The sequence below is a fragment of the Malurus melanocephalus genome, unplaced genomic scaffold (genome assembly GCF_030028575.1).
Source record: "Malurus melanocephalus ecotype Western Australia unplaced genomic scaffold, MMel_1.1 scaffold_12, whole genome shotgun sequence".
In the NCBI taxonomy this organism is placed as follows: Eukaryota; Metazoa; Chordata; class Aves; order Passeriformes; family Maluridae; genus Malurus; species Malurus melanocephalus.
In genome coordinates this window covers 2,415,115-2,429,179 of record NW_026623244.1, presented here as the reverse complement: position 1 = coordinate 2,429,179, position 14,065 = coordinate 2,415,115, and the positions used below count along the sequence as shown (strand labels likewise).

Here is a 14,065-nt window from a genome sequence, read left to right as displayed (position 1 = left end):
CTGCCCCAGCCCCACAGGGAACAGGACAGGAGGTGGCACACACAGGAACCCACCTCAGTCAAAACCGGTCCCGGATGGAGCCTCTGCAGTCAGGTGAGATCTGGGGSGACTGAAGCCATCCCTGTTGTGGTGACAGGGACAGTTTGCTGGTAGAACACCCGGTGAAACCAGTGCAAGAAGGTTTCTGCCTCAGAGGCCCCAGGATCCATCCTTCAGGAGCCCATCCCTGCTGGAGCCACAGGGCCTGAGGGTGCTGGCAGGGGCTGAATGCTCTGTGGCTTGTCTGACCRTGGTCCTGGGCCACTTGTGACCTCRCYGACCCCCAGTGATGGCACAGGGACACCAGGGTGTGTCCAGCAAGCCTGATCAGCTTCCCAGATGTGACCATTCACCTTTCTCCTGGAGAGCTTCCATGCAGACCTGCAGATATCCAGTGATGGACCATGACCGTCTCCTTGAGGATCCCCATTCAAAGTCTGGAGAGTTCAAACTGGGATCTTCTCTCTCATTCCAGATTGTCCTGGGGTGAGCCCCAGCCCTCCATGGGAATACCTCAGCCCTTGAACTCACCCACCCTTTGGCACAGCACATCAGAAAAAGGCATTTATGAATTTGGAGAAACCCACCTTCATCTTCATTTCTACAAACCTTAAGAGGATCAGCAGCATTTCCAGGTGTCCAAGTAATTTCTCAGACTCTTCTTTCCACCTTCTCCTGCCTTTTGAGGTCTGTTTGGACACTGTTAAAGAATAGCCATACCCTCCCCAAGCAGAACCATCCAGGGAACTGGATTTCAACATGGGGARCCAGCTTTGGACAAGGGAAAGCAGYTCAGAGCTCACCCAGCCATATCCTTCATGAGAAGCCTGCAGTGGAGCAGCTGGGCATGCCTCCCTGGCAAGACAGAGAGAAAGCCCAAATCCTGCTTTTGCAAAAGTACCAGGTCAGTGGAACGGGGCAGTTTGAACTGAAAACCCCAAAGAGAGATCTTGCACCAACAGCCTCAGAAAAAAAACGTTGTCAATGATGAGTTGTCACTGTTCCATGAGCATGGGGGTTCCTCACCCCCAGGTCCTGATGGAAAAGAGGATGGGCATGTCCTTTGACATGGGACCCTCAAATGGGTCTCCAGATGCATCCAGAAGTCACCATAGAATTTTGCCAGTGACCCCCAGCCCTTGGAAAAAGGGCACTTCTGGCTCTGGTGGTGTCTGAACCCCCGACAGCAATGGGTCCTGACCCCACATTTCCACAGTCTGCCACACTTCACTGGCCACACAGAGCAATCCTTGGCCATAAGGCAGAATTCCCAACTCCTTGGCTCTGCCAGGGCCCAGAAATGGGGGGCTGGTCCCAGGGGGRCCATTGTCCCCACATGGAGGGCAGGGGGCACCTTCCAAGCCGCCCCACATGCTGGGTGGGAGACACAGATAAATACCAGAATAAATAAATACAAGTGGCAAAGAGGCCTGAAATGATGCTGTCGTTTGCTGGGAATGAGAGACACAAGTGTAATTTAGGTTTTGATATTATCAAAGTCTCGCTGCTCTAAAACAGCAGGGCACTCAGTGCCTCATTAATAAAGGATAAACTTGGAGTCTATTTACAATGCACTTTTTGGGGTTATTTACACTCCATTATACATATGTAATGCTGCACATATTTACCGCTCTGTTCTGCTGCCGAGAGCAGCCGAGGCGGGAGGGAGGCGGAGTGGGAAGCGGCTGACGCTGCGGAGCCGTGACCCTGCTCTGACTGATGTCCTTTAAATGACTCGAGACGCACGAGAGCCCTGAGCTGGTGGCTGAGGATGGAAGGGATGGGGCCAGTCACTGGTGACCCAGAATGGCCCAGTCCCCACGGGTGCAGGGCCCACCCACCTCCAGAGGCACCCTGAGATCCTGCCAAGGGATGCAGGAAGGGTGGACTCCTCACYGAGTGACCACAAACACCAAACACCCGAGCTGTGGACCTACCTGTCACGGAGAGGGAAACTGGAAAGAAAGAAAGGGCTGAATTATTTGTAACAAAGTGATGTTTGCATTGGCATGAGAGGTTTTGGCCACACAGCCCTTCCAARCACCTGGGTTTACCCCTCACCAGAACGAAATGTTGTAGTTTTCCTGCAACTCACAGCTCCTGGAGTGTGTTTGTGAGAGCTGCTGTGGGGGTCCTGGGACACAGGACAGCCCCTCCCTCCRAACACAGCCCCCAGGACTCAGGGCACAGATGTGGGAGAGATTGTGCTTGGAGAGCTCCTGGGGATAAAGGGATTTGAGTGCATCCTGGATCCGTTTGTCCTCCAGGGAGTTTGGGAGCATGCAGGGTTTCCATGGGAGCATTCTGTGGGGGCAGCAYACGAGGCCAGCACCAGGGGCTTCCAGCAGTCTGTGGAGGGCACAGTGACAGCCCAGTCACCCCCAGCTCAGAGCGGCTCTATGGCCCTGCTGCAACAGCTCCAGCTTTGCACAATCAGCTCGGGGTGGGATACAAAAGCCTGGGAGCCATCCTGACCACTCTTCCTAGAAAACGTGGGGAGACTTTGACCTTTCCAGCCAGCCACAGTGGCGAGGAGAACAAKCCCCTCTTCACATTCTGCTCCTCCCTGGTGCAGGGGAAGCACCCACCCATCCTAGCACATTCCTGCTTGCTGCCATTCCAGGCTAAATGTGCCAAACGATGGCTCTGGTGGCAATACTCTTTATTAAACCACTTGGCAAGGCCCCACACCCAGAAGTGACGAGAACCCCCTTCCCCAGGAGATCCTCTCACCTCTGTGGGGGCATCTCTTTCATCATGGGGGTCAAGCACAGCAGCTGGTGCAGCCCTGGTGCATCAACGGGGCTCATCCTGGGCACAAGCTGTGCCGCGGAGAGACCCAGAGATGACCAGGTTGGAGCAAATTGGCCCCCACATCCTCCCCCAGCCCCGAGCCTCCTCCAACTCCCCATTCCCCCAGCCCACCCAGATCAGGGCAGGCTGGAGCCTGAGCCCTCCAGGGAGCTGCTCTCCAGAGTCCCGTAGCCATCGAGCTTCATCATGCCGATGAGATGGGCTGGGACGGAGAGGACGGAGCGGCGCGCGGCGAAGATGTGGCTGATCTCCATGAAGGTTTTGTTCTTGGTCTCAGGGATGATGAGGTAGACGTACAGGGCCACCAGCAGGCAGACACCACAGAAAACCAGGTAGCAAAAGGCACCGGCTGACATCTGGGGACAAGAGCAGGATGAGGCAGAGAGCCAGGCACTCCCAAAATGGACAGGGCATGAGGCAGTGTCCCGTCCCATTGCCCTTCCCCCAGCTGGCTCTGGCCACTCTGAGGCTGAGCCAGGAGCAGTGGCTTGGTTCCCCATCCTGGGAGAGCAGCAGGGCTGTGTCCAACCCCTCCAGCTCCCCGGGCCCCTCTGCACTGGTACCTGCAAGAAGGGGAAGATGAAGCCGACGGTGAAGTTGCAGAGCCAGTTGAGGGAGCCCCCCACAATGTAGGCAGCCGGGCGGTGCGACTGCGTGAAGAGCTCAGCTGTCATCAGGAAAGGGACACCGGCTGCAGAGGGACAGGACAGATCAAGGGTGTGGGGGACAGGACAGATCAGGGGTGTGAGGGACAGGACAGATCAGGGGTGAGTGGGACAGGACAGATCAAGGGTGTGGGGGATAGGACAGATCAAGGGTGTGAGGGACAGGACAGATCAGGGGTGTGAGGGACAGGACAGATCAAGGGTGAGTGGGACAGGACAGATCAGGGGTGTGAGGGACAGGACAGATCAAGGGTGAGTGGGACAGGACAGATCAAGGGTGTGGGGGATAGGACAGATCAAGGGTGTGAGGGACAGGACAGATCAGGGGTGTGAGGGACAGGACAGATCAAGGGTGAGTGGGACAGGACAGATCAAGGGTGTGGGGGACAGGCTGACCCAAGCGCCCCTGGGATCATCAGGCTCTGCCCACCTCAGTCCTGGGGCCAAAGGGCTGCAGCCCAGCAAGACTCACAGTTCAAACTGGCGGTGCTGCGTGAATTGGAGGAGACAGGGAGTGTGGTGGAAGGGTGTCCTGCCCTTGGTGTCCCTTTGGGATATGTCTCGGGGGTGGGTGATGTCCCCCTGACACACCACACTTGCACAGTGCTTGGTGCTCAGCCCAGTTCCACAAATTGCATGATTGGAAAGTTTCAGACTGAGTCAAAATAAAGGTGGAACATTTCATGTGGATCCTCGTTTTCCAAAAATGTTTCTAAATGCYGATATATTAAATCTCACAGAATCACAGGCATAAACGTCTTCCTGGCACCCTCCACAATGCCCCTTCCAGACTCCCTTGATCACAACAGTTTAGAAAACTTCCTTCTATCAATCAGCTTCTGTCACCTCTGTGGCTGATTTAGGAAGGACAGAAGCAACCACTTTTCCAAGCATCAGAATTTCYTGCAGGACACAGAAATATCATTTTCCAATCCCCTTTTCCTATGTATGGCAAAAAAACCCAGAATGTATGGAAGTGATTTCCCAAGCCAACTTATAAGTGGACTGAAAACTGGACACAGGTTGTGGCTATTTCTCCTGGAAGGACGGAGCCTCTCCAGCCAGGAATCACTGAGCTGGAAGTCTGGGTCCCTGGACTGTCCCTCTGATGGGGGTCCAGGGTACATTCCAAGGGAATCAGGCAAGGGATTGTATTTGATATGATGACATGCCGGGGTCCCAGTGGCCTGGGACAGGGCTGGCTGGACCTCTTTATAAACAAAGGGAAAAGATGAACCCAAACACAAGTGTAAGACGTGAAGGAGGAGTGGATCCCCTGATGGACTCTTACTCACAGCTCACCCAGAACAGAGATATATATATTTTTTTTTTGTTTTAAAACTCCTATTCATCATTGTTTGTGAACAATGAGCCATTAAAATCCTAATTAAAGATGTAATTACAGTGAATAAAGTCTGGGCTGAGGATGAATTATAGATCTGCTAAGAGCTCTGCTAATACATCARCTGGGTAAAGCAGTCCAGGTTTCACTCCTGGCTGTTGGAGCCRGCTCTCAGTTAGGGGTAGGATGATTCTCACCAGCTGCACTGTGCTGGGAGYGGTGACACCTCCACAGAGGCCTGGGGAAGGTGCCAGGACTTTCCCTGTGCTTGGCCCTGGAGCACACACCAGAAGGACGAGGTAGAAAGTGCCCAGGGGATGTGTGGGGCTGGAGGGRTTTGTGGTGGGGTTTCACTTGGAGTTACAGCATCATAACCCAGGGCCTGACCACAGGGACAGGGACAAAGCTCAGGTCCTGTCACCTGCCTGCAAATTCCCATTCTCTCCCCAGTTACCCCCAGACCCACCTGGTCCCATGCAGAAGCCAGCGATGATGCCGACCACGCAGGCGACGCTGACGTAGCGCATCCAGGGCAGGGCGGCCTGCGAGGGGACACCGAGCTGGGGATGCTGCTGGGGCTGCTCCCGAGCTCCACAGCCCTGGGAGCAGCCCTGGGACAYGGCTTCATGCCTGCCCTCGGGGACAGTGGCCACACAGACACATCRGTGAGATGCAGGCAAGCAAAGGGGCAAAGGTGGTGAGGGTCAGCTCGGCCAAGYTCAGCAGCTCGTGGTGTTGCAGCATCCCCAGAGCCATGGGAGCACCTCTGGAATCAAACAGCAGGAGAAGAACCCTCCTCCCACCCTGGCATTTCTCATTTGCCTCCCTAAGAACAACTATTTCTGCAAGAAAGCTACCAGTAACTGCAGAATTTTTCTGATACGGATTTGTAGTTCTTTTTTTTGTTGTTTTTCTTATTGCTAAATTTACCTTCTCTTTAACTTTGAAGGGAAAATATGACTTGAAAGAGCCATCTCACCTCTTATTTGCATGCATGCTCCCTCCCCCAGGATGACACCCATCCCTCCATCAACCAGGCCAGGGGGGTAGCCCAGGGGGTGGCCCAGGGGTGGCCCAGGGGTGGCAGTGGCCAGGCCCTACCTGCAGCAGCAGGGAGACGGTGATGCCAGCYGAGCAGACACCCATGGCACAGAAACCCGTGATGATGAGGGGCCGCCGGCCCACCCTCTCAATGGTGAGGCACTGCCAGGGGAGAGCAGAGACTGATGGGGTGTTGGGGAGCTCCAGGGAGGATGGGAGCACCCCTGAACCCCATTTGGCTGAGGGTGGGAGGATGTCCCAGTGGCATCTGGGGATCAAGGGCAAACCAGGTTGGAGCAAATTGGCCTCAGAGTTCAGGGTTGGAGCTGGGGCACAGAAAGTGCCAGGAGTGACCATGCATGGCGCAGGGACGTGTCCCCACAAGGATGCAGGGTCGGGGCTGGCGGGGGTGACCGTGGAGCTGCACTGGCACCAGTGGAGGTGCTGGGCTGGGCACGGGGTGTTTGTGGGGCAGTGGGCACAGCAGGGTGCGGGCAGGCAGCGCGGCAGCAGAGGGAGCAGGCAGGGTATTGACAGCAGAACAAATGCCTGTAATTTTATAACCAATCTCGGCGTGTCCATCGGGGGCCGTTTGTGGGGCTGCTCCCAAGCAATCTGGCTCTGTGCTGGGCGGCTGCTGGGGGGCTGGGACAACCCGCAGACAGGGGAGGRGAGAAGGGGAAACCCTTCAAAGAGGCAGGGGACCCCACTCTGCTCTAGATTGGGCTATGGGAGAGGGGAGCAGCCCCCACTCATTCCCTGTTTTCTGGGAGCAGCCTCCCCATCCATCTCTGTAATTGTCAGGGAACGGATTTAGTGCCGGGTGGCTTGAGCTGGCCCTGGGTGACACTTGCAGATGGGACAAGGGCCATAAATCTGCCTGGCCCAGTGCTAACTCTCCAGCTAAATGAGGGCTGGCTGGGGGGGCCAGGGCTGCTAGCCTGGGGCCAGGCCAGTGCTTGGCTGGCGGGGGCAACAGRGACATGTGGCTCTGCTAACAGAGGGACAATGAAAGCGAGAGCCAGAAGGAACTTCTCRTCCCCTCCATCATCTCCAACCTGCTCTTTGCCTTCCATCTCTCCCCAACCTCCCTGCTACCCTAAAATTATCCCACCACTCCTAGATGTGACTCCTAAATGGATCCTGTCTCATCCCACCTCCCATCCTCATTTCCATGCCAAACCCTTTGCCCCCCCGAAAAAGGGCTGTGCTGTAGCACAGATGATATCTGGGGATCCACCCCTGTTTGATGGTGCTGGGAGATGACAAGAAGACTCTGGCATGGAGGGGCCGTGTCCATCTGTCCGTCCATCACTCACCCCGATCAGCCCGGCAATGATCTCAATGGCGCCGGTGCCCATGGTGGTGTAGGGGATCTGGGACACGGGGATCCCGACGTTCTCGAAGATGGTGTTGGTGTAAAACCAGATCTGCCGAGGAGGGGACGCAGCGTGAGCCGGGGCTGGAGCCGTGGGGCACTCGAGATGAGCTGCCAGCTCTCAGTGTCTGCAGGGCTGTGTCCCGGGGCGAGGAGCACRCGGGGCTTACGGCATCGATCCCCGAGAGCTGCATGCCGGCGTTCACCACCGCCACCGACAGCGTCTGCCAGCGCACCGAGCGGTCCCGCAGCAGCTGCCACACCGACACCATCTCCATGGAGGACAGCGACCGCCGCTCCTCCTTCATCTCCTCGATCACATCCTGCACGTCAGGCGTCCCCAGAAACCGGTGCAGTGCTGTGGGGAGTGGGCGGCACGGACAGACGTGTCCCCAGCACAGGATGGATGCTCACAGGGATGGCACAGGGCTGGGGCTTGGCTCTACCCTGGCACAGCCTCCCCATGGGGCATCCATAGGAAATGGGGAAACCCTCACACCACAGTGATGGTCACCTGCCTGCAGGTGGAAATGCTGTGGCACAAGCAGGTGGGACAGAAAGGCTGAACTGTGATGGGCTGTCAGGTCTGGGTGTGAAAGGATGCCATGAGGGTGCCCCTTGGTCTTGGAAGAGCTTGGAGAAGCACCCAGCACCTCCCAGAGCCAGTCTGTCCCAGGATATCCCCTCACCTCTGGTGGCCCCACAGATGTCGTTCCTCTCTATCAGCAGGTACCGAGGGCTCTCAGGGAAGCAGTGCAGCAGCAGGAGCTGGAGGGAGGCAGGAACAACCACCATTGACAGGAAAAGGGGCCAGAACCTGTCCTGAGAGCAGTGGAAACGGGACCTGTCATGGGAAGGGCAGAGCAGGGTCCAGCATGTGTGGGATGGGCCGTTGTGCTCACCTTGCCCAGCAGCTCTGGGAGGCCCAGGACTTGGGCACAGAAAACCCCCAGGCAGATGAAGAGGGTGGGCATGAGACCCAGGAATCCCCGCAGGTTCTTGGGAGCGATTTCTCCCAGGTAGAGGGGCACAACACTGAGACAGATACCTGGGGGCACAGGAGGGACTGGGATGGCACTGGGGAGAAGGGTACCGAGCCAGACCCTCGGTCCATCTCCTCCCATGCCCAGCATCATCCACAGTGGCGACCCCATGGCCTTGGAGGTGGCCCTGGCTGTGCCAGAGAGCCCCTCCACAGAGCCTGTGGGGAATGTGGAGTGCTCTCCAATCCCCTGGGAATGGCTGTAGGGATGGAGCCACGAGGAAAGGRCTGTGCACAGCCCAGGCAGCACCCACCTGAGTGAAGCCCCGTGATGGAGCGGCCRATGATCACCATCTCGGGCGATCCCAGCTCCCGGCTGAAGCCCATGAAGCCGCCGGCCAGGAGGACGAGGAGAGCGCTGCGGCTCAGAGCCCCATTCCTGGCAGGCACAGGCAGAGGGCAGCTCCTCCAGTCCCACCCCACTGCTCAGCCCCCCTGGCCCATGGCAGCACTCCCTTACCTGCCATACTGCTCCACCAGCACCCCCACCAGCAGGGAGCCCACCAGCCCGCCCAGGGCGAAGATGGAGACGGTCAGGGCGTAGAGGAGGGTCAGGGGGCCGGGGGCCAGCCCGTGTCCATAGCGCTGGGACCACGTGGCGTTGTAGAAAGCCTTGATGTACTGCAGGGTAGAGACACACGTAGGCACCAGACGTGTTGGGACAAAAGGGGAAGACAAGGGAAGACAGGATCCATGGGGACAACGCCATGGGTTTAACAGCATTAAAGGAGATGGAGGGCAGAGTATGTTTGGGGATGAGTGGGAGGTGCTGGTCTGGTTGCTCAGTGAGTCTCAGCACCTGAGAGGCTTAAGGACAACTTAGAGATACCACAGACAGAGCTCGAACTGGGACGGGGAGGTTGTGRTCAGTTTTCCAGCCCTGCCTTCCTGGGGGAGCAGTTTGGTGTACACAAACATGGGCTCCCATGTCCCTCCCATGCCATTCCTCTGGGTGACTGCTCAAGGAAAATGCCAGTGTTCTAATGTGGGGCTCCCTCCAAGGGAGGGATGCAGAGCCCTTTTCCCTGCTCCCAGAGAGGCCCATCCCTTACCTCTGCCGGAGARTTCACCACAGCAAGGTTGTAGCCATAGAGCATGGAGGAGCCAAAGGACACCAGAAGGGTGACTGACAGCAAGGGGAAGGTGAGATGCTGGGAGACAGGAGGAAGGATCAGCACAGTCCTGGCCAGCAGACCAGGAGCCAAGGTGTCATGAACTGTGTTGGGTCACTGGCCCTTTTCCAGCAGGGTGACCCTGGTCCAGAGCAAAGGTCCCCATGCAATGGAATCCCGTTCTGAGCACTGCTTCATGTCAGTGCCCAGAGCCCAGCCCAGCTGATCCAGCTTCCCCATGGCTGGTCTTGGGGCTGTAGTGTGAGTGCTTTTACCGTGATGGTGACCCAGCTTGGGTGACCTGGACACCCTTGCCCCCAGCTGGGGAGGCAACAGACGGAAATGGGCGGCGGAGAAGGGAGGGACACCGATCCCCTTCGGTGAATGGAGCCGCAATATGGTGCTGCTGCGAGTGGCCCAACACAGTGAAAGGTCCCCTCGGACGGTCCCAGCCCACCCCAAAACACCACATGAACCCACCTCCTAAACCCTCACCCCCTCCAACACCTTTGTCACCGCTCCAGCTGCTGGGAGTCCCCACTGCGGGGAGCCGGAGGTGCGGGGGCACAGCCACCTGCAGCCCTGACCCAGCCCACCCCAAGATCGGGGTGCCCGGGAGCATTCAGACCACCCCCAGCTCCATGGACACCCCTGGGTGCTGCACCCGCGAGCACTGAATGTCCCCGGAGCGACGGGGCTTGCAGGGTGGGGACAGGGGATGAGCCTGCGTCCCCCGGGAGCAGCCCCGCTCCCCAGCACCCACATCCCGRCCCTCCCCGCACACCCCGCACGGTAGCCGGATTCGTAGCACTCAGCAGCTCCCGGCTCACTCACGGCAAATCCCCCCTAATCCCATCAGGAATCCCAAGCCGGGAAAAAGAGGAGGGGGGTGTCAGACCGGGGTGTCAGACCAGGGCTAGAGGGGGACAGGGACACCACAGGGCAGACGGGAAGCAGGGATGGGGCCGCAGGATGCTCACCCCAGTGATGTCCCCGCCGGGCCGCGGGGCGAGGCTGCAGGCGGAGCGCGGGGAGGGGGGAGAAGGAGAGGGGGAGGAAGGCAGCCCCGCTCCGGCGGGCTGGCTGGTCTCTCCCATTTTTAGATGGAAGAAGGAGGGGGTGAGGGAAGGGAAGGCAGGGCAGGGCAGCCCGGGCGCCCCCGGGGCTCATTGGAGGCGCCGGAGCKGCCGGAGGAGGAGTCCGGGAGCCTCTCCCCTCGCCGGGGGCACAGGAGCAACACCTCGGACTGCCCAGCCCGCTGAGGGGTCACGGCCAAGCCTGGGGATAGTGAAACCACCGACGGTGATTCTCCGCCACCGCTGAGAGCTCCCGCATGTCCCCTCTAAACGGGGGTGACCCCGGGAATAGAAAGTGGGGCAACTCCGCTGCACAAGCCCCGAGGCTGGCGGAGAAGGGGCGGCCCCACATCACCCAGCACCCGATCACCTCCGGCTCCTCTCCCCCGTGGGTAGATGTGCCCATCCCCTGCGCTCCGAGGAGGCTGGYAGCCACACGGCCGCGGCTCGGGGCCGCTGCCTTCCCTGGACACGGAGGGACACAGCCCCCAGCCCCACAGAGGAGAGACTGCTCACGGCAGCTCAGAGGAATCCAATTTTGCTGCGGCCAGGAGCTGCCTCCCCTGCTGCTAATGAAGTGCCTTTAATTAGCAGCCTAATAGCAAGCTCTTAATTTGCCGAACAGCCAGTTGAAAGGATGGGGACCCCACTAAGCCACGGCTTGCAACAGCTCGAAGGGTTTAAAAGGGACAGGTCCCGACAGGCTGGCCCCACTCAGGACGGTCCCGGGGTGTCAGAAAGCAGAGCTGGGAGAGCCCCATGGGCATCCCCACACCTGCCGTGCTGAGTAAGGGAGAACCCAGGCACCACATCCTCCCACAGAAGCTCCAGCTCCGGTCCCCTCCCTCCTCATGAGCCTCCAGCTCTTCCTGAAAGCACTGGGCCCTCTCCCCCAGCCACCGGCCCTCTCCAGCCTGCCACAGTTCAGCCTTTCCTAGGGCTGGCCCCTGCTCAAGAGCTCCTGTGTCTTGCTCAAATTCAGCGTCTCCACATCTGGATCAGGGCATCACCTTTACCTTTGTGCGGGTGTGCTGGGTGGCTCTAGAGACATTGGTGACAGGGCCACAGAGGGGAGACCTGTAGGACCTTCTGGGATGGTCCTGGTTCCTTCCCAGAGCAGCAGGATGAAGATCCWTTTTATTGGAGCGCCCATGGGTGAGATGACTTGGCAAGAGAACGTGCAGCCTGAGTCCCAGCCAAGCCCAAAGCACCCAATGCTCAAAGCAGGGCAGCCCTAAACATGCCCAGGACTCACCCCAAACCCTTGCTAACACASGGTGATGAGCCAGGCCATGCTCCAGGCCATGTCCTATAGCCATGCTCCAGCTCTGGTCATTCAGGTACTTGGTTCATCTCTAGGAACAGGACACWGAGGGTTAAAGGTGTCCAGTGGTGTCTGGAAAGGGCACTGGAGAGAGGAAACAGCAGCAGCCATCTCTCTCCCATCGTGGTACTCTCCCAGCATGTACCTACCAAAACCCCTCCTGGAGCTTCCCAGCCCCTCTCCGCTGAAGCCCATACCTGTCCCCAAGCTCCGTGCTCATCCCTGCAACCACAGCCCCTCCTCCTGCCACACAGTCTGACACTGGGGACCAAGCAGGGACATCCTCAGGACACAGTTCCAAGCCAGGGGATGGCTGCTGCCCTGATTTAGGGAGTAAATCAGGGTTATTGTCACTGGTTACCAGCTGTGGCTGGAATGTGGGAAGCAGATGTAAAGGTGAGAAACACAAGGTGGGGTAAGAAGGGGGAGGCGAAAAGCCTGGAGTGCCAATTAAGGGTCACCAGGGGGCTGGGTTAATTGGGGACACTCCTGTGACCTGACCTGGTGATGGTGGCAGGCGACACATGAGGGCTGGTGAGGAACAGCTCTGAGCTGCAAGGGAGCTTGTCTCCACATTTTACAGGCATTCCTCCTCTGCCTCCCTGTAAGGAATCCCTGGCTAAAACATCCATGGCTGGGAAAGTGGCTGTGAGCCCATGAACACCCTAATCCTGGCCATCACCACTCCCAGAGCTCCTGTCCCACTCTTGCCTCACTCTGCCCCAGACTCCAGACACAGCGCTGGGGCTGTGCCTGTCCCAGCACGTTATGCCACAGGATGCTCATGCATCTCCTTTCCTCTCAAGGCACCTGACACACAGCGCCTGGGGCACAAGAAACCCAGGAGAACCGGGAGAGGCTGAGCAGCAGGTGGAGCTGCTCCCAGCACACATCCTGCACAGGGTGGTGGCATTTGCTGAGGCCAGGAGGATGAAGAAGCTGTTGGGAGACCTGAGGGCTTCTCTGAGCTGACAGCTCCCCATTGTGAGGTCTGTCCCCTTTTCCAAGATGAGACAGAAATCCCTTGGAGAGGACGTGGTCTTCAGTGCTGCTTCTCGGGGTTTGCYCAGCAGGGCCCAAACTAGATAAATTCCACAAGGAAGCAATAAGCAGCTCACTGGAAGGCATAAAGATGCATTGCTTAGCAGCCACTGACCCCTTTCCCTGCAGTGGAGCAGAGGGAACTCAGCAGCATAGGCAGAGCAGGCAGAGCTGCTCTCAGACATCACTGCCACTCCCAAGGTCAGAGCAGTTTGCCGGTGCTGCCCTTTCCAAGCTGACACTGCACAGAGATGGTCTGGCAGCCTCCCTGCCTTACTGCCCCAGAGAGGACAAGCCTTCCTTCATCTCCCTCTGTAAATGCCAGCARGGTGTTCTGGGCATGGGACAGGGAGTTTTGGGTGATGTTAACCAGGGGCTTGAGTTTCTTCAAACCACAGCGGCCTCCAGAAGGAAGACAGTGCTGTCCCCAGTGCAAGCACTGCTCAGGCTGCTGTCTCTGCCTTGTTGCACTGGAAAGCCCATCTGGCTGTTCTCCATCTGCAGAAAGGCTAYTTACTTGAACAGGTGAGACCTTTTCAAGTCCAGGTTCTCCTGGTCATATCCCTTATCCAACTTCAGTGGTTCCCAGCTGATCTGCCCCACAGCTCAGCATCCTCTCTGCTGGTTTGGAGATTTCTTGCTGCTCCTACCAGCCAGGTGCATGTCAATGTAATATTGAAGAGAAAGCTCTGGGTGTAAAGGTAACATGGATGAGAAACAAAGAGTCTCTGTCTTGGGGGTATAATGAATGTGAGTCTGAGCTCGCTTAGGGTAAAGCAAAGTGGCTGCTACTCACAAACATTGTGAGTAGCAATGCACTGATGGCATGGATCTGCTGGCAAAGGGTCAGGCTATCTCTGATGGCTGCAGCCCATTGCATGGGACAGCACAAGCAGCAGCTTATTTTAACTCTTGTGTGGYCTCCTCCAGCAGCCCCTCTTGGGACAGGGTCCTGGGCAATGGATGTGATGGCTGTGCAGCAGTTTGAGTGCTTGGCAAAGCAGAGCTGTCCAGTGCTCTCAAGCCAGGAGTGGACCTTATTCCCACAAAACATTGAATCATTTCCACATCCTGGGCACTGACACGTGTGCCATGGACAGAGAGCTCTGCCACACAATGCCTTTGGACAAAAGGGGTCAGGACATTGCTTGAGCCAGGCACAGCCCCTACCCCCAGGGCAGATGACAGCTC

General features: G+C 57.9%; 1 protein-coding gene across 6 annotated transcripts; it reads right to left on the bottom strand.

The window, feature by feature from the left end:
* Positions 1-789: 789 nt before the first annotated feature.
* Positions 790-10,646, bottom strand: LOC130581790 (solute carrier family 2, facilitated glucose transporter member 5-like). Of its 6 annotated transcripts, none has more exons than XM_057380111.1 (12): positions 10,414-10,596; positions 9,374-9,472; positions 8,782-8,942; positions 8,576-8,700; positions 8,182-8,327; positions 7,969-8,047; positions 7,450-7,637; positions 7,221-7,331; positions 5,962-6,063; positions 5,327-5,402; positions 3,417-3,544; positions 796-3,209 (listed from the first exon to the last, which is right to left on the bottom strand). In XM_057380111.1, the coding sequence occupies exons 1-12, from the start codon at positions 10,528-10,530 to the stop codon at positions 2,970-2,972; spliced, it is 1,572 nt and encodes a 523-aa protein (XP_057236094.1). In that variant the 5' UTR covers positions 10,531-10,596; the 3' UTR covers positions 796-2,969. The 6 variants fall into 6 exon arrangements, with proteins under 6 accessions (XP_057236112.1, XP_057236086.1, XP_057236120.1 ...); XM_057380097.1 differs by having other exon boundaries at positions 798-3,209; positions 7,969-8,101; XM_057380103.1 differs by lacking the exon at positions 8,182-8,327 and having other exon boundaries at positions 793-3,209; positions 7,969-8,123; positions 10,414-10,645.
* Between the last annotated feature and the right edge of the window lie 3,419 nt (positions 10,647-14,065).